General features: G+C 47.0%; 1 protein-coding gene across 1 annotated transcript in view; it reads left to right on the forward strand.

The window, feature by feature from the left end:
- Window positions 1-19,000, forward strand: part of TMEM178B (transmembrane protein 178B) — a 263,560-nt gene extending 244,560 nt beyond the window's left edge. The window contains exon 4 of the mRNA XM_083401548.1: window positions 18,150-19,000. Coding sequence (XP_083257674.1) covers window positions 18,150-18,400 — 251 coding nt within the window. The 3' untranslated portion in view covers window positions 18,401-19,000. The remainder of the gene's footprint in view (window positions 1-18,149) is intronic.
- Window positions 19,001-20,281: the final 1,281 nt, after the last annotated feature.

Raw genomic sequence — 20,281 nt, forward strand, 5'->3', positions numbered from 1 at the left:
GATGGGAAACCTGTAGCCCTCCAGATGATGTTGGACTACAGCTCCCATCATCCTTGACCATTGGCCATCCAGCATGAAGCTGATGGGAGTTGGAGTCCAATAACATCTGGAGGGCCACAGATTCCATACCCTGTGATAGTGTTAAATGGGCAACACTGAATGTCAGCCAATCTAAAGGTTTGCTTCTGAAAACAAAGTAGGACCCTGGTCTTTCCCTTGCCTCTATGATCTGCCATTACCAGCGCTATAGATAGAGACTGACATTCTTTCTTTGCAAAACCTCCACTTTTTTGCTGGCATGCTGAGTTCCTTGAACCCTCCATGCCCTATCCGGGTTATGAAAATCATTTCAGTCTCCGTGTCTTTTCAGCTAGCTTATTAGTTCAATTTCTTACTGCACGATTTGTTTTGTTTGTCCAAAAATACATCGCCATGGGTCTCACCTGGTAGCTCAGCTCTTAGGTCACCTGGAAGCTCACTTCTTAGAAATGACAGTCTTACGTGGTTGAAAAGCTTACTGGGATTTTGGGATGACTTCGTCTAGCAACTTCTTGATCCTCCAGAATACACTGCTTTGTCTCCAGCCAGCCTTTCCTTGTCAATATCTGACCTGTGATGGATTGTTCCCCTAGCAAGCAGTCAGGGAAAGAGAAAAGAGTGGCACCGGAGACTTTTCCTAGGTTCCTTATCATGGACCAGTTTTCCTGCAGCTCTTATCCTATAGAAATTCAATGCTGTTGCTACCTCAGTATTTGCCTAAGATGCAGAGCCTGTTTTGAAAAAAAGAATTATTATAACACATAGCATAGCTTTATTATCCTGTGGTGCCTGGTGTGGTATTGGACACAGAATTCATCTTTCTGATAACCTGCCATTTTTCATCAAAAAGCATGTTTCTAATCCTTATGGCTGCGAGCAACACCTGCCAAAATCTTAGAAGCAGAGTGATGCCTGAATAAAATTTCCAGTGGTTGGGGAGGGGGGGCGCTTTAGTGTCTACATGCATGACTAGCAAAACCAAAGCAAATGATGCAAAATAACAAAAAGAAGAATTGCAACCATTTCTTCTATTTTTATAATTTAAACAAGATTGAGAAGTCATCCAGTTTTCCATGCAAAACTTTAGCACATACAGCCCCTGGCTATTAGCTGAGTACAAGCAAGGGTCTTTTCAAGCGTTACACTTCACCTTAGACTTTAAGATTTGAATACAACAAATCTGTTCAAAAACAGTTGGGGTTGTGCAGGTAAAGTTGTCAGGAGGAGTGCTAGGACTGGCTGCAGCCCCTTTTAAAAGTATATGCTTGTTGCAAACCCACATTTGTCCTACGACGTGTGTAAAACAGGTTGTGCAGGACAGCAGCAAAGAACAACAAGCGCTGTTTGTCACCCGCTGCTGATTCACCCAGTGGTGATTCATTTGAGTTGGACATTTTGCACAAACAATCAGCTCCGTTTCAAAGAAGCTGTTCTTAAAAAGGCGGAAAGAATGTGTTTAAGTTGTGTGCAATATTTGGTGTTCTATTTCCAATTTGCAAAACAAGAGTGTTTCTTACCTTAAAAAAAAAACCTGACAAAATTTTGCAACGTGTGTGATATTTCCTTAATATCGAGTGCTTCCTGGCACTTGGAGGAGGTCTAGGAGTGGGGAGAAGAATCCACAATACTCCAGAACAGTGCCTGCCTGTGCTATTTTTTTAAAAAAAGAAGAGTGAGGTGGATAGCAAGATACCAACTTCGCATTTTCACTGAGGTGAGAGAGTGGAGGTGGATCCTGTCAACGGCTAGTTTAATGGGGATTCAAGATGGATATAACTGGATTATGTAACTGATCACTTAATCAAAACCTGGAAGCTGGCATTGTCAAAAACACAAGGCGAGGTAGATAATTCACTTCTGCTTGTCATGATGCTGTCTGTGGAATGCCACCACCGGCACCAGGTATAAGGAGTGCTTGGGCCTCCAGCCCCCTCAATATTTTGAATCAGGGGGCTTGAGCCCCCCAATATTGAGGGGGCCAACATCCCCCGCCAACGCCAGGTGCCTTCCATGCACCTAAGTCCCCGCCTGGGAGCCAGGAGGGGCCTGGGACCAGCAAGAGTGAAGATTGCCCTCTGCGCGCACGCCCCAGTGCATGCCATGGGGAGGAGGAGGTGGAGCAAAGCAGCACCACGCTCCGCCTCCTTCTCCCCCCAGCATGTCCCACTGGGCAGACGCATCTCGTGACGCTTCACGTGACATGTGATGTGTCACATTATGCACCCCCTCCAATGGGGGGGGGACAAGTTGACGCCCCTGAGTGCCACACAAAACTGATGCAGAGTTCCTAGGGTTAAGCGATGAGATCCAATGCCCCAAAAAGCAAAAGGAGGCATATGTGGCATTATCCTGTTTCATTCCTTACAATAGGCATTAGAAGTACAGTGGTACATCGGGTTACAGACGCTCAGTGGCGTAGCGTGGGGGGTGCCAGGGGTGCGAGCCGCACCGGGCGCAACATTTGGGGGGGCGCAAGTCCAGAGGGAAGGAGGTAGAAGGCGGACGCCCTTGGGCGCCCCCAGCCGCGGGCGCGCTGCAGCCACGCGCGGAGTTGGTGCTGCCACAGGATTCCCAGCGCCAAGACGTTGCCCAGCAGGCCGGCCGCGAAGAGCAGCGAGCCCGGCAGCGCCGACTGGCCGCCCTCCAGGTGCCGGTTGGCGCGGCAGCGGTAAGCGCCGCCGCCGTCCATGGAGCCGGCGGCGGGCGAGAGCGTGCGCCTCGACGGGGCGGGCAGGGCGGGACGCGTGTGGGGCGGCGCGGCCGAACGAGCCATGCCTATGAAGGGGCGCGGGGCGGGGAGGGTGGCCAGGAGGGTGGAGGGCCTCCCGCAGACGGGGCGGGGGCTAAGAGAAGGAAGCGCTGGCCTCGCCGGGAGGGCGGAGAAGGGGCCGTTTGTTCCCACGGGGAGCCGGGAAGGAAACGCGGCTGTCTGTGGGAAGGGGGCGGGTGGGAGCAAGCGAGAGGGATGGAGTCCTTTTCTAGACGGCAGGCGGCAAAGGGTCGAGGAAAGGAGAGGTGCTGGGGCTTAGGGTTGCCTGGCAAGGCACCTCCTGTGCCCCAGAAACCCTCACCTGCAGCGCCGAGAAGGTTGGGTACAGTGGTCCTGCCGAAAGGTTGCCGGTGACAAGGGCGCACTGCACATGCCCAGAGGCACTCTGCCCGTCCTCACTTGCCTCTCCGCCACTTCCGTCCGGATTTGCAGCAGTAACTCGGAAAAAGGGATCCACTTCAGGGTGTTTGGGGCGGGGATTTCACCAGTCAAAGGCGCATAGGATGGCAGTGCGCAGGACACCTGCTTTGCGTGCAGAAGGTCCCGGGTTCAGTCCCTGGCTGGCAGCATCTCCACTCCAGGTAAGGCCCTGTCCAAAACCCCGGAGAGCCGCTGCCATTCAGAGCACGTAAGGCGCAGCTAGATAAGGGTCTGACTCAGAATAAGGCAGCTTCGTGGTATGAATTGCCCTCAGGTGACCAGATAGGGAGGCTTTGCAAAAACTGGTTCTTTGAGGGGGAAGGGTCATAGGTGACCAGGAAAGTATCTGCTTTGAATGCAGGAAGTCCAAAGTTCACCCTCAGGCCTCTCCAGGTAGGATTGAAGGAACCTGCCCCTCAGGAAGGTCAGCCCACTGGAAGATGAACCAAGAGCATTGAAATATACTCAGAGTCGCAAAGTGATTTCATGCTCTTTATTCAGCTCATAGTCGTGAGGAGCAGTGGCGTTGCATGGGGGGTGCAGGGGGGGGTGGCCGCACCGGGTGCAACATCTGGGGGTTAGGGTTAGGGGGCGCAAACCCACAGGTTAGGGGGTGCAAATTACTTGCCTTGCCCCGGGTGCTGACAACCCACGCTACGCCACTGCAGACGCTTCAGGTTACAGATGCTTCAGGTTACAGACTCTGCTAACCCAGAAATAGTACCTCGGGTTAAGAACTTTGCTTCAGGATGAGAACAGAAATCGTGCTCTGGCAGCGCAGCAGCAGCAGGAGGCCCCATTAGCTAAAGTGTTATTTCAGGTTAAGAACAGTTTCAGGTTAAGAACAGACCTCCAGACCTCCTTGGCACTGTGCCGCCAGTGGGTGCCCACCCTCAACACTGCTGCACACACCATCGCTCCAAGGCAGCTGCTGCAAGTGGAGGCCATTTGGCTTCCATTCGAAAGTGACATTGCCATCTGCCCAGTGCTAATACAGTCTCCCAGGAGAAATTGCGGTGAAATTGGTACATGTTTCCATATGTGGTGGCCATGCAAAGAAACATTCACATTCTGGTTGGAGATTTTTAATGAAACGAACCAAATAACTGGCCAAAATATATATAATGAGCCCTCAATTGGCATTGTTGCCTATTTTTAACAAGTCTCAAAATATTCTTTTTAAAGAGTTAATACTTTTCCTTGTTGTGGCAGCTAGATTAATAACCACCAAATTCTGGAATCAGTCACACTCCAACTTGCTGAGTCTGCGGTATAAGGAAATGTGGCAAACTGCTCTGATGGCAAATCCTACCTTTAAAGTAAAGGCTGAAAGAAATGGTCTGGAAGCAGATAAATTTTGTGTCATGTGTTACAAATCTATTGCATATAACCAAGTCTGAGGGCATTCTTCACCCTCCCACAACTCACAGAACACTAGTTTGTTTTGTTTGTTTTATTTGTAACTATTGTTGTTCTGGTTGTTGTTGTTGGGATTTTTTTTTTTACTTTTAAAAACCTTAAACTTGATGTAATAAATACCGTATTTTTTGCTCTATAAGACTCACTTTTTCCCTCCTAAAAAGTAAGGGGAAATGTGTGTGCATCTTATGGAGCGAATGCAGGCTGCGCAGCTATCCCAGAAGCTAGAACAGCAAGAGGGATTGCTGCTTTCACTGCGCAGCGATCCCTCTTGCTGTTCTGGCTTCTGAGATTCAGAATATTTTTTTTCATGTTTTCCTCCTCCAAAAACTAGGTGCGTCTTGTGGTCTGGTGTGTCTTATAGAGCGAAAAATACGGTATATAACAGTCTCCCAGAGGCCTGGCTAGGAGGACAGTAAGGTGACACAGCTAGGTCAGGCTGGTGAGGGGCTCTTCTGAGCTGCTGGGGCCTTCAACTGATGGCCAACCTGGTCAACTCCTGGTGCTGGGCATGTTGTTTCACTTCAGCAAGGTAGTGGCCAAATGTGCCTAGACCAGACTCGCCCAGCCAGTTATTCTAACCCCCAACTAAAAACAGAGCAAGCAAGTTTTGGAGATTAATCACTACACAACCTCTGATTGCCATGATGATTTCAAAAATAGGCCATTCAAAAGAAAAGTGCCTTGCGTGAGAGAAGGAGTATAGCTGGCTGGGATTTTTTTTTTTTAATAACCAGACCAATATCAACAGCCAGAATGGTGGTAGGCGGGAACAGCAAACATCAGACGCTCAAATCAATTAGGAGTTCCTCATTTTTACATGAACACGGAGATAAAAGAAGGATGTTGGATTCAAGCAACAATCAGACCAATCCTAAGCATAGCTGAGCGTGACTAAGCCTGTCAAAATTAATGTGCTTAAGCACACCTAGCTTTGCATAGGAACAGGCTGCTCAGCTGAAACCCTGTGCACTCGGAAGTCAGCCCCAGTGAAGTAAGCCTAGCAATGAGCTTTGTTAGGGTGCTTTTTATTGTATTTTAGATTTAGCAGAAACTCACATGCAGACTGTTGCATGTGATATAGGCGCTGTTTCATCTCAAGGCCTCTTCATACAATAGAAATTCACGTGGAGGCATGTCATACCTTACAAGCGACCTGTGCATTTCCTATGATTCTCTACAGAGAATTACTTTCCTTCTGGAGATCTGTAATGTATAAACTAACCCTCTTTGCCATACCCTACCATGGAGAGGTTGTCCTTCAAGAGGCAAGGCAGTGCAGCTCAGGTTCCCTACGCGTAAACTGAGGAGGCATGCAGTTAAGTGGCAAATGAAGTGTGCATGTAAAGTACCCCGTGGATGTGTACCTCGTGTTGAATCATCTGGGTCTCAGAGTTAAGTTGCTTTGAACCCTTCATGTGTTTGTGCAAAAAGAAAGGAAGAGGAAGAAGCCTTGCCGCAGGGAAGAGCTCAACAAAGAAAATAATTCTGTGAAATGCTGAATGACTCAGCGAAATGATTTAAGCTGCAGTCTTGTATACTGTTTGGCATCCATAGCTCTGCAATTTTCTTCATGGACTGTGTGGAGGGTGTTAGCCTTCAGATATTCCAGTCCCCATAGTAAACATGAGTGGAGTTCTGGATTTGGTGCATGTTAGTCAATGTGCAGAGATAACCGAGTGGGGTGGAAATAAAGTTATAATAATATTTTGCATTTGTGCTTGCAAGTGTTTAGAACGCTTCATGTAAATAACCTTGTTGTGACCTTTTAACAGGAGTGGGGACCCTTTAGCTTTTGGGTGGTTGCTGGACTATAACTCCCACCATCCTTGACCAGTGGCCATGCTGACTGGGGCTGATGGGGTGAGTTAGAGTCCATCAACATCTGGAGAGCCACAGAGCCCCCACCTCTGCCTTATAACAACCCTGTAAAGTCACTGGGTATTGCTGTCCCCATATTGCAATTGAGTGGGATAAGGTTGAGAACTGATAGCTCTCTTAGGGCCGCTTAGTAAGTGTGTGACAAAAACAAGATCCTAACCAGGGGACTTCCTGGTTCATTGGCTGCAATCCTAAACAAGCAGCAGTTGGCAGGGCAGGTTGACCTCCTGTTGCCTATGTTGGTTGGTTGACTCCTGTTGCCTGTGTTAGTTGGTTGACCTGTCACCCATACTGCTGCTACTTACCAGGAGGTAGAGGGGGAAGTGGAAAGGGATGGAAGGATCATGTGAGTGCTGCCACCCTGCCAACTGTTACCGGACATCTTGACAAAAGAATAAGCCCCTTGGAACATTGGGGGACTTACTTCCACATAAACATCGTGTTTAGCGTGTCCAAGCGCCTTGCTTTGTGTAAAGGACTGCCCAGTCCAACTCTACAGAGAAAGAACCCAAAGTGTGAAGAGCAGCAGTGGGCTTGAGACAGCCCATCAAAAGCACCCAAACAGAAGACTAAACAGGCACATAGGTCACCCAATCACTATCTCCCCCACTATGGTGATATGTTCTGTGTTTCTATTTAAACTACAGTCGTACCTTGGCTCCCAAACAAACCAGCTCCCGAGCAATCAAAACCTGGAAGTTAGAGTTCCGGTTTTTGAATGATTATCAGAAGATGAACGTCCGGCATGGCTTCCGCATCTTCCCATTGGCTGCAGAAGCTTCCTGCAGCCAATCAGAAGCCGCACTTTGTTTTCTGAACGTTTTGGAAGTTAAATGGACTTCCGGAACGGATTCCATTCGGCTTCCAAGGTACGACTGTATAGTAATTAGTTATTCATTTGCATCTCTCTATATTAATTATCAAATGCAATTTTTCTGCAAATCATATTAGGTGATGCTCTAATACTGTGAAGTGATCACTCTAATACTCTGGGAAATCCAAATCTGATATTGTTTGAGCTCAGTTGTGGTGGTGTATGTGCTTCTGCTACCTCCATTTCATTCTCACTAAAGCACCACATGGTAGTTTAGTTTAGTTTGCAGCTGAGAGCACTGCAAAACACAGCAGTAGTGAGGTCCCAGCCACTCACCATCTTAATCTGCCCAGAGATCTCTGTAACATATAGACCAGTGCACTGAGTCCTTTAAGTACCCAGTGTTACTGCCCTTTGTTACTGCCTTAGGTTAGATCAAAACTGACTTCTGTTGTCAAACTCCAGGGTGGACTATATGTAAATTGATAGTAATTGACAAGAAAGTACATAAGTTGCACTCATACAACTCCTTTTTCTCGATAAATTATATCCTGTTTTATTCTTGGGGTGAAATGCATGATAAATCTTTTCTTCTTCTTCACCCACACCCAATTATTATGGATTTCACTGCGACCCCTTTCAATGTAAATGGATATAAAACACTCACCATCTCTCTGGCTTCCACATGGAATGTGAGCTATGAACTGACTCACAGGAAATGGAAGATGCACTTGACCAGGCAAATCTGACTGATCTGATCTGACAGAGACTTTGCAACTCTAACACCTGTGGAACAGGCAGAAATTCCACAGGTTCAGATTTTTCCAGCTAAAGAGAAGCCAGGATGAAGAAGCTATGTTTGTTGGATTTCTGCCTGTCATGCAGCTGTTAAAATATTTGGAGAAAAATGGTGATTCCCCAGTTGCATTCCTTGGCAGTTCTTCAGCATTTTACTGTCACAGAAACATTCAGAAGGAAAAATTTCAAATGCTGTTTGTTTTTCTTTGCTGTTGCTAGACAGACAGACACACAAAGGGGGGGGGCGCATCTCACACAGTGCTGGACCCTCTGCACAGCCAGTAAATCATAGCAACCGCATCAATGCTACCTTTCAGGAACAGAAGGCAGAAGGATCTTTGGTCCAAAGATGTAAGAAGCTGGAGCATAATTTGTCATTGACCAAAGATAGTGCAAGTTATGCTGAGATGACTGTTAATTCCAGGTTTGTTTGGGGGGGTTTTCTAGCTAACAGCCCTTCCTCTGCCAACATATATTTCATTGCATCCTTTTACACAGAGTCAAAGATTTCAAAGATGTCCAGAGCAGATTGGAGTTGCGGGGGGAGGGGGGCGGACGATGGGACTGTCATGTCATTATTAATATTTGGAAAAGTCATGTGTGATGTTTGTACAGCTGGGTTCCTTACTATGAGTATGCATAGTGGGATATTCATGTGTAGGATTGTTACACCTTACAGTCTAAATACCAGTTTCCAGGGATTTCCTGCATGGGTACATCTTCCATGTTGGGCATCTATCATGTGTGAACCAGCCCACAGCTCTGTCTTTTTTTTTTTTTTTTTGCAGTGCTTACATAATGCTTGGCAGCCTTCTCCAACCTAGTGCTTTCCAGGTGTTTTGGACTACAGCTCCCATCAGTCCCAGAGTTTGGCCAATGGTGATGGATAATGGAAATTGTAGTCCAAAACTTCTACAAGACACCAGGTTAACTTATGGTATACAGCAGTGTGTCCCAAACGTGGGTCTCCAGCTGGTTTTTTTAAAAAAAACTACAATTCCCATCATCCCTGACCACTGGTCCTGCTAGTCAGGGATGATGGAAGTTGTAGTCCAACAACAGCTGGAAACCCAAGTTTGGGAGACACTGGCATAGAGGATGTACCATAGGCAATTGAATGGCATCCCACTTCACCAGTTCCTATGTCAGGACTTTCCCTGAGCAGCACACTAAGCTGCTATTCAGATGCAGGGTGGGTGTGGATGTGCAGCCAGATACATTGGATCTATGGCACTAGATGAAGAGGGGCTAGAAGCTGGTCCAGGCCCCAGCATCACAACCAGGCCTAAGCTCTGGCCTTACTCATCAGATTGAGGGGTACTTGAGCCAACTGTCTCTGAATCATGATCTTTGTAGCCTAAAGCTCTTGAGAAGCTGTTCCCCTCTGCACCAGAGACTCCTACACATCCCCATGCAAGCCCTCCAGTACAGGCAATGAGCTGGGATGGTGTTGTCTAATATGAGATGGTGTGGTGGGCCCCCATTAAGGCTTTCCACTCCTCGGGAAGCACTGGAGCCTTGGAGGGGTGAAGCATTAAAAAGCTTCAGTCCTGTTGTGGACTTGATTGGAACAAGTTTCTTCCTTGGAGCTCTCCATGGTGCTGTAACTTCTGACTTGCCTTGCTCCATTGTAGGCTTCTTGTCAATGATCAGATCCACACCGTCAATTTTAAAACACTCTTGTAGCACTTTAACAGTCATGGCTCCCTCCCCCCCAAAAAAAGAATCCTGGGAATTAGATTTGGGGAATCCAAGACCAGGAAAGACTTCTGTCTGAACTTGCTGGCAGTCAATGTACAAACGCCAAGCTAGATGGAGTAATGATCGGACTCTGTATAAGGCAGCTTCCTGTGTTCCAGTTCACAGTGTCAAAACTCATTTGTGAGCTGCATGCACTGCAGGCTACAAGAAATGGTCACCTGATTAATTTGTCGAGTGGCCAGACTAATTCTTCACTATGGGATGAGCAGAGTAATTTTCCCCACACTTCAGCAGAGGCTGAAAATTGATCCAGCCAAGCAGCATAACGACCACATGGCTGCATAACTGTGAGGGCAGATAGAGTGCATTTTCCTCCACGATGTGGCTAGGGCCAGTTTTTGACCACACCAGTGAACCCAGGCCATGGTTGCGACACTCGGATCTCTGGAGGGATGAGGAAGGTCAATCATTATTTTGTGTTGCTCTCTCCTGTAGTATCAGATCTTTGACTTGAGACCGACATAGCATTTCTTACTGCGGGGAGGTGATTCTGATGCAGGTCCTTCATCTTGGGACGTGGCAGTTCCAGGCCAAAATGAGCAGAATGTATTCTTCTGAGGACACTAAAAAACTAAGTCATGGCAAGCAAATAATGGGACTACTGGCAATTTATGCTCCTTGCTAATACTGCCACCAGGCATTGCATCAGCTAGTATTTTCAAAGAATAGAACCATTAAGGCTAAGGAGGAGGAGAAATCTGAAGCATCAACCAAACGTGCAACAGTGGAACTAAAATGAGACTAGTAGAATCTAAGAATAAAAGTGTTTCATTATTATTATTATTATTATTATTATTACTACTACTACTACTACTACTTCTGGTAACATTACAGAATTTGTTTTGGTTCAGGCCATGAAAGAATTGGTATGGTTAACTGAGTTGAAAAGTTATTATCCTGCCACAGAAATAAATATTTTTTATTTTAAAAAAGCATTCTTAGGCTAAAATAACTCCTTCTAGAAACCCAATGCCCAATTTGGTTCAAACTTAATTCTGGACAGCCACTGAGAGAAGGACTTATTTTAGCCTAAGAACCATGATATGCCTTGTGGAAGTTGTGGAGCTTTGCCCAGCTTTTTAATGGCCATGTGTCCAGAAGAAACTGTTGGTATCAGCTGACTCCAGGGTCATGGCACCCAGTGAGGACTGAGCATGCTCAGTGGGCATGGAATGCTGGATGGGTATTGGAGGAATGGAAAACAGGAAGGAAGGGGAAAGGGGACGCGGGTGGCGCTGTGGGTAAAAGCCTCAGCGCCTAGGGCTTGCCGATCGAAAGGTCAGCGGTTCGAATCCCGGCGGCGGGGTGCGCTCCCGTTGTTCGGTCCAAGCGCCTGCCAACCTAGCAGTTCGAAAGCACCCCCAAGGGCAAGTAGATAAATAGGGACCGCTTACTAGCGGGAAGGTAAACGGCATTCCGTGTGCGGCTCTGGCTCGCCAGAGCAGCAATGTCACACTGGCCACGTGACCCGGAAGTGTCTCCGGACAGCGCTGGCCCCCGGACTCTTGAGTGAGATGGGCGCACAACCCTAGAGTCTGTCAAGACTGGCCCGTATGGGCAGGGGTACCTTTACCTTTACTTTTACTATCCTGGGTGTGGCCGGTTGGTTGGCACCCTGAAAGGAGCACTCCACATTGCAATGCTTTGATGCAGATCCTAATTGTAGCAGCAGCAGTTGTAATGTAGTTCAATATTATAATGCTTTTTTTTAAATAAAAATTATTTATTTCTATGGCAGAACAATAACTTTTCAATTTAGTTAACCATACCAATTCTTTCATGGCCTGAACCAAAACAAATTCTGACACATTTGAACTTGCTCCAGAATTTGATGTATTAGTATTAATGGTTTGGCTCCCTGAATCCAATTTTGTACACTAGTATTTTGGGGGGAGGGGACATGGGTGGCGCTGTGGGTTAAACCTCAGAGCCTAGGACTTGCCAATCAGAAGGTCGGCGGTTCAAATCCCCACGATGGGGTGAGCTCCTGTTGCTCAGTCCCTGCTCCTGCCAACCTAGCAGTTTGAAAGCACATCAAAGTGCAAGCAGATAAATAGGTACTGCTCTGGCAGGAAGGTAAACGGCGTTTCCATGCACTGCTCTGGTTCACCAGAAGTGGCTTAGTCATGCTGGCCACATGACCCGGAAGCTGTACGCCGGCTCCCTCGGCCAATAAAGCGAGATGAGCACTGCAACCCCAGAGTCGGTCACGACTGGACCTAATGGTCAGGGGTCCCTTTACCTTTATCTTATTTTTTTTGGGGGGGGGGGGAGATGTTTGAGTAAACTTTCAAGTAACACAGGATTCTTCAGAAGAAGAAGGAAAAGGAGGAAGGAAAAGGTCTGCAAACTCCTAAACCTGCACGTCCTCACCAGTAGAAGTTGGTCTTCTTATCTCTCTGTTCTATAGATAAGGCAGAGTTCTCTCGTTTCCAAGGTTGCAAACTGACAAATTTCAGCTACCCTCAAGTATCACTTTAAAAATAAAAGCCAAAGTCAGATTCAGAGATACCAATCTCCTTTTTAAGATTAGAAATGGGGCTATTATACGTATCCCATAGAATGGATGAATGGGTTATGCTGCGGTGAGGTCAAAAAAGAAAGGGTGTTAAAAGTCCCTTTATTGCTCTGGAAGCTGTTGAGTCCTTCTCTCCCAATAATGAAGGTCAGCTCAAATTATAACAGAGGTCTTGATGAAGTTGGAGACGGGCTGCTACCAAGGTTGAAACTCTAATGGGCATTATGCTTGGAAATGGAAGATCTCAGTTCAAAGACTCAGAAGAAGTTCAGTGCTCCTATCTCCCTCTCCCTCTCATACACACACACCTCAGACTTTTCAAAACCTCTGATCAAGCTATCACATAAACTCAGTGATCATAGGTCATATTCAGTGGCGTAGCGTGGGTTGTCAGCACCCGGGGCAAGGCAAGTAATTTGCGCCCTCTAACCCGTGGATTTGCGCCCCCTAACCCTAACCCCCAGATGTTGCGCCCGGTGCGGCCGCCCCCCCCCCACACCCCCCACACTACGCCACTGGTCATATTCACACCATATAGTTACAGTGATATGTTATCTTTAAAGAGGCATGGCTCCCCCCCCCCACCACCAAAGAATTCTGGGAGCTGCAATTTGTTAAGGGTGCTGAGAGTTGTTATGCAACCCCTGTTCCACTCACTGAGCCACAATTCTCAGAATTTCTGGTGAAGAGGGACTGATTGTTAAACCACTCTGGGAACTGTAGCTGTCTGAGGGGAATAGGGATCTCCTAACAACTCTTCACAGGGACGCAGGTGGTGCTGTGGGTTAAACCACAGAGCCTAGGACTTGCCAATCAGAAGGTCGGAGGTTCGAATCCCTGCGACGAGGTGAGCTCCCGTTGCTCAGTCCCTGCTCCTGCCAACCTAGCAGTTCGAAAGCACGTCAAAGTGCAAGTAGATAAATAGGTACCGCTCCGGCGGGAAGGTAAACGGCGTTTCCATGCACTGCTCTAGTTCGCCAGAAGCAGTTTATTAATGCTGGCCACATGACCTGGAAGCTGTCTGTGGACAAACACCGGCTCCCTCGGCCTATAGAGCTAGATGAGCACCGCAACCCCAGAGGCGTCTGCAACTGGACCTAATGGTCAGGGGTACCTTTACCTTTTTAACACTCTTAACAAATTAAATCTCCCAGAATTCTTTGGGGGAAGCCATGCCTGTTTAAAGTGGTATCATAGAGATTTTAATGGTTTAGAGCGAATGTGGCCTTAAGAAGCTGCCTTGTACTGAATTGGTTCATTAGTCCATCTAGAGCAGTATTGTCTACAATTTCACCTTGGCACGGTGAGCTGGTTTCTATACACATTCACACCCCCTTCTCTGTCTTCCTATCAGGAAAAGAAGAGCCAGTGTCCTTCCAGCCAAGCAAATACACTCAAAAGGGGTGCAAATCTCAGACGCTCGAGGTGTCCCCATTTTCAGAGACAGTTCTGGATTTGCAGAAGCCGTCCCGGTTTCTGATTTGATCCCAGAATATCCCACTTTTCCTTAGGATGTCCCTATTTTGATTGAAGAAACTTTGGAAGGGATGTCTCAAATTTCATCAGAAAAATATTGACAGGTATGGAATAGGACGTCCCTATTTTCATTGGAGAAATATTGGAGGGTATGAAAGCCGAGTCAGTAGGAGGTATGTATGGCTAGGGAGGTAATATGGACTAGCGAGTGTCTCAGACAGGTCAGACATAGAGATTTCAAGGGTTGTATTTGGCCCCCAGGCCTTAGGTTCCCCACCCCCAGTCTACACTGAGCGTGGGTTGTCAGCACCCGGGGCAAGGCAAGTAATTTGCGCCCCCCCCCCCGCTGCACTGTCCCTCCCCCAGATAGTCCCTCGCTCTCTCTCCGCACCCCACGCCTGGCACCCTCCCCTCCACAGTGGGCGGCGACCCGGCGGCTCGGATCGGATTCGCACAGCCAGCACTGCAGTGAGAGAGAGTGAGTGAGCCAGGTAGGGGCAGAGAGCCGCAAGTGCGAGCGCGCCCCCCCCCCAGATGTTGCGCCCGGTGCGGCCGGGCCCCCCCTGCACGCCCCCCCAGATGTTGCGCCCGGTGCGGCCGGCCCCCCCGCACCCCCCACGCTACGCCACTGCACTGACTGGCAGTGGTTTTCCAGGGATTCAGACTGGAGTCTTTCCCAGCCCTAGCTGGAGGTGCCAAGGATTGAACCTGGGACCTTCTACATGCCAAGCAGATGTTCTGCCGCCGTGATACGATCCTTCTCCTTTCTCACACACACTCTGTTTGTTCAGTACTGAGACAGGCAGCAAAGGCTTGACAGACAGCCACACAATAGCGGCAAGCTTTGGAGACTCACACCTTGTACAGGTCCAGATTACCATCTGCCAAGCTGTTTTAGCAAGACAGCAAGCAGCCATTTTTGCCTTCTCAGTTTTCCCCTCGCCCTCTCCGCTGCCACAAACATGGAAACAGACACAGCCTTGGTCACACAAAGGTTTCCACACATGATTTTGCAGTGTGTGCTTGGCTGAGGGAGGCACACAGCTGCTCTTGTTGCTGGGGAACCTGTGTTGAACTGGCCCAAATTCACCATACTAAAACAATCTCGGCCAGTCTATTGTGATTCTGGCTCCTAGAGTTGTGTGTGTGTGTGTGTGTGTGTGTGTCTATATTCTAATCCAGGAGGATTTGTGATCTCACATAGCACAGTCCCTGCATCAGCCAATCAGGCCGCTTCCCCTTTTCCAAGGCATTTTCATAAATAAGGGCAGATTTAAACTAAACCCTATCTGCCACACGCCCGTCTGTTAGCCGATGATGAGGCTACAGTGTGTAATTAAACAATCATTTATATTCCATGCAAGTGCGTGCCAAACAATGAAGCGCTCTCGAGAGCCTTGTGCTGCTGAGGCGTTTAATCCGCACACAGAAGGCGCTTGCTTCAGAGCTGCTCTGGCAGAATGGGCCTTGTCACCACACAGCAGGGAGGGAGTGGAGTTTTATTCTTCAATAATTTTGATAAGGCTGCGGAATAATTTAAGTAGCTAATAAGGATGCTGAATTTCTTGGGCCAGGTCCATGTGCACAATGTTGGATTGCCTTGCACATATTTGGGGGCTGGGGAGTGTGGATAGAAATTGGTTGGTGAAGGAGCATTGGGTCTACCTGTTGAGATATATACAGGAGCATCCAAAACCAGACAGACAGACAAATACAGTGGTACCTCGGGTTAAGAACTTAATTCGTTCTGGAGGTCCGTTCTTAACCTGAAACTGTTCTTAACCTGAAGCACCACTTTAGCTAATTGGGCCTCCCGCTGCCGCCGTGCTGCCGGAGCACAATTTCTGTTCTCATCCTGAAGCAAAGTTCTTAACCTGAGGTAACATTTCTGGGTTAGCGGAGTCTGTCACCTGAAGTGTCTGTAACCTGAAGCATATGTAACCTGAGGTACCACTGTAGACAGATTGACAGACAGACAGATAGATAGACAGGCATACAGATCCAGCAAAATTGGACTTTTTCAGTAAAGAAAGAGATGGAGAAATGCACTGGAAAGTGTGGTATAACAATTAGAATCACAGAATTGTAGAGTTGGAAGGGACCACAAGGGTCATCTAATCCAAACCTTGACAATGCAGGAATCATTTGCCCTATGTGGGGCTCAAACCCATGACCCTCAGATGAAGAATCTCATGCTCTACCAGCCAAGCCAACACTTGAGATAATTGCTTGACACGACATCACATAACCTCCTCATAAAGAAGCCAGAATGAAAACTCCGTAAACAAGTCTAGGGTGAAACACACTCCTCTTCAGAGCAGGCCTGATGAAATCAGTCAACCTGACTTGTCCATTGGTTTCAGTTCCCAGAGTAGTTTAACAACCAATTCCTCTTCCCAAGGTACTCTGGGAATTGTAGCTCTGCAAAGGGGTATCCAAACAACTCTCAGCACTCTCAGCAAACTACAGTTCCCAGGATTCATTGGGGGAAGCGAAGACTGTTTAAAGTGGCATGATACTGCCTTGAATATATACCACAAATGGGGGAAAATTTTGACTTGGTTTAATAAGAAAGCTCCTTATCTCCTTCTTATATTTTACTTGCTGCAATCCTTCACTAAAATCTTTGGGGGAATTGGAATTGAAAGGAATCCCAACCTCCACTCTTTGGGGATAGAAAAAGAGCTGGCATTCTCATTTAGGAGCAGAGTCACAAAGCAACGGACCTTATCACAGCAAAACTGATGTACCCAGACTATCAACAGGGAGCAGAGAATTAGGCAGGTCTCTGGAGCCTGGAGTCAGAACTTCTAGCTACTAGTCTAAGCATCTCTGAATCATATTTTTGTTGACTTACAATTTCATTTGCTAGGGTGAACCACAAGTGAAAATTAAATTTGGGAAATAACAGCCAGCCAAGCAGAGCCTCATAGATTAGGGGCTTACATAGCTCACAAAAGGCAAAAACACTTGCAACCAGGAAACAAAGTTTATCTCCCTCCCCTGTTCAAGGATTCCACCTTCTGCCCCGTTCAGCCAGTTCTTAATATTTATTATCAGTTCCTCCGGCATGCTTAGTGCAGAGTGCCACTTGCTGGAGTCAAGGATTGTCATAAATTGGGACTGGGAATGGGGCAAAGCATAATCCAACTCTGCTTCTGTAGCCAGGGACTGGCTAACCACTGCTACTGCTCCATGGCCTTCTGGGATGACCAAAGTATGACAGCCTTCCAGAGATCCACTAGTACAGAGCACCAGAGCCGTGGGGCCACCACAGAGAAGGCTCTGTGCCTTTTGCCCATCAACCTCACTGATCTTATTGGGTTTCTGCAGTGAAATTCTGTGTTTGTTTCTTTGTTTGTTCATTATTACATTTATATCTTATTTCCATCCAAGGCTCTCAAGGTGGCCTTCATGGTTCACCCCTGTCTCCATGGTATCCTCACAACAACCGCAAAGAAGTATTTTAGATTGTCGTCACGTGCAGTCCATATATTTAAAGTGCATGGCTTCCCCCAAAGATTCCTGGGAACTGTGTTTGTTAAGGGTGATAACAACTATAGCTCTGTGAGGGGCAAACTGCAGTTTTCCCAGGATTCTTTGGGGGAGCCATTTTGTGTTGAATGTGCTGTAAATTATGGTGTGAATGTGACTTGTAACTGGTCCAAGGTCACCCAGTGAGCTTCATGGCCAAGTGGAGATTTGGACCCTGGTCTCCCATTTTGTTCAACACTCTAACCGTTGTTCCCCACTGGTGTGGTTTCCCCAGCCGCTTCACCCAACTCCCTTCTTTTTTCACACGGTGGACAACCGATTGCTCTTTACTTTTTTGGTACATTTTTATTGATTTTTAATACATCCTAAAAGTTGAATCAATTGCTTAATAACAGTAATTGGCATAGCAAAGTCAAACCATTGTGTCGTAATAAGGACTGAAGAAACAACAAATACAAACAAAGAACAATCACTAAGCAAGTATTTTTTTTAAATGCATATGGTAATCTTCAGGGATCATACCAGGTAAGTATAGCAACAACAAAGAAATCTGTTCTATATTGCAGGTTCAGGAAATGGGGTACAAGATAACGGAGAGTAGAAGACACATAAAGAAAGAAAAATAACAAACCAAGACAGTTCAGATTAACCTGATTGCTTTTTATAATCTAACCCATCTCCATCCTCCTCTTCCCCCTTCCTTCCTTCCTTCCTTCCTTCCTTCTTTTCCCTCTTCTCCTTTTCTTCTCCTTCTGCAGGAACCTTCTGCATCATTTCGCTGTGCACCTGTGTGGCTGGGATCAACTTCGAGCTCTCCCGATACCCCCGGTACCTGTATGGACTTCCAGACGACATCAGCCATGGCTACGGCTGGTCCATGTTTTGCGCATGGGGAGGCCTGGGTCTCACTCTGATCTCCGGCTTCTTCTGCACCTTGGCCCCTTCTGTTCAACCTGTCCCCAGGACCAACTGCCCCAAATCGAGACCTGAGAATGGGACAGTGTGCTAAAACAGACACAAACAAACCTACCAATATACATATTATAAATATATATATATATACATAAACATATATCATATATAGATCTCAAACGGATGCCAGTGCCAATGTAGAGTGGAGTCCAATATGGCGCCTACGTCTCCTCTACAGACTTTGTATCGCTCTTGTTCTTTCTCCTGGAGGTGGAAATAGCTTTCCTGCACGATTGCTCTTCCATCTAGTTCTTTAAAAACAAACAAAAACACACATCTTCAGCATCCCAGTTCCAAAAGTCAAGTGAACATATTGTTTCATCTGACTACTGCTGGTTAGGGGTGGGTTACAGTAAGCCTTGGGAAAGGGATGTTTCTTGGGATATGTGATAACTGAGTTTGTATAGGAAGCTAAAACACACACACACACACACACACACACACAATCTTGCCTGTTGCAAATTGGGGAAACAGAAATCAAACATTTGTGTTACCTCTCTCTAAAATGTAACCTCCTCAAGGCCATCTTCAGAATCCCTCCCTTTTTCCTGCACACTCTCCTCTTTTTAAACAACAACAACACAAATCTTGCCTGTTAATTTTGTCTGACTTACCAATAAAAGGGGGTGAACGAGAACATCTTTTTTTAAAAGGTTCCCTTTCCTTGCTAAACTTTAAGCAACAAGGCAAATTATCAAGAACCTTGCGGAACACAACTGCGACTGAGAACGCTTCATGGATGCTGCTTTCAACTTCCAACTGCCTTACATCCAGGCGTAACAGAGATTGCTCAACTGCTGTCGGGGAAAACACAGGAGAACACCTCGCTAAAATGCTGTGATACATGTGTGTATAACTCCCCCTCTCCTTTTGTTTTTGTTTTTTTCATTTTTTAAAAAAGGAAAGCCAATTCAAACATTGCAATGTGATCATCTGCCAACTCATCCTCTCTCTGTTTGTGACTCAAGGCATCAAGACTTGTGGATGTATGAGGAAAATGTGTCTGTTCTCTGAGTCTCATGGGCCGGATTTTGTTCTGCGAGTGTTTCCCCCTTGCCAATGGAACAGCAGGAGATTTTCCCACCCACGGGCTGGATGGAAGGCATTGTGGGTAGCGTTGGGTGAGGGGAGATACAGGCCTTTGTGGTTGGTTGAACTTTGGGGTGATTGTGCAGGAGGAACTCTGGCGGAGATTTTGTTGTTGTTGCCGCCATTTTGTCAATGAAAAACAATGGGGGTAAAGAAGCCGTTGTGGAGGAGAGGTGGGGAATTCTGAAGGAGCGTTGGTCATGTTGAGGGGTGGTGCCTCTTGCTATGTTCATGTTCATCAAAATAAGATGCTTCATTCATTGTCATCAGAAGCTACCCTATGTCACCAGATATCTCCTTGCAAGAAAACTTCTCCTCCACACATATGGCGTGGAAGAGGTTGGAGGCTGAGAATGAAAATCCATTTACCCATAAGCTCAAAGGTTGTCTGGTGTGTTGTGACTCTACAATTAGACACCTCCCTCCCTCTCTTCCTCCCTCCTTCCCTCCCTCTCTCTCCTCCTGTTCTTCTTTACTTCCTCCATCCCCTTTGCTTACTTTGCTTCCTTCCTTCCTTGTTCTCTCTGTGATTGGTCCCTCTCATCATCCATACCAAAGACCTGGGATAATTTTCTGAATGATTTTCATAGTAAAAGGAGCAACAGGATGAATGGGGGAGCCAGTGGGAGAGATGATCTGAGGTCTGAATCATCCCAATACAAGGTGGCGTACTAGCAAAAAGAAAGGCAGAAGTACAGCTAGGTTAGGGGCATCCATTGAATGATGAATAGTACAGGAAGATGTAGTGTGGAGGTGGGGAACTTTTTTCATCTTAAGAGTTTCATTCTTTCTTGGCCAACCTTCCAAGCACTACATCCCAGTGTAAGGT

Source organism: Podarcis tiliguerta, assembly GCF_965153285.1.
Source record: "Podarcis tiliguerta genome assembly, chromosome: 10".
Taxonomy (NCBI): domain Eukaryota; kingdom Metazoa; phylum Chordata; class Lepidosauria; order Squamata; family Lacertidae; genus Podarcis; species Podarcis tiliguerta.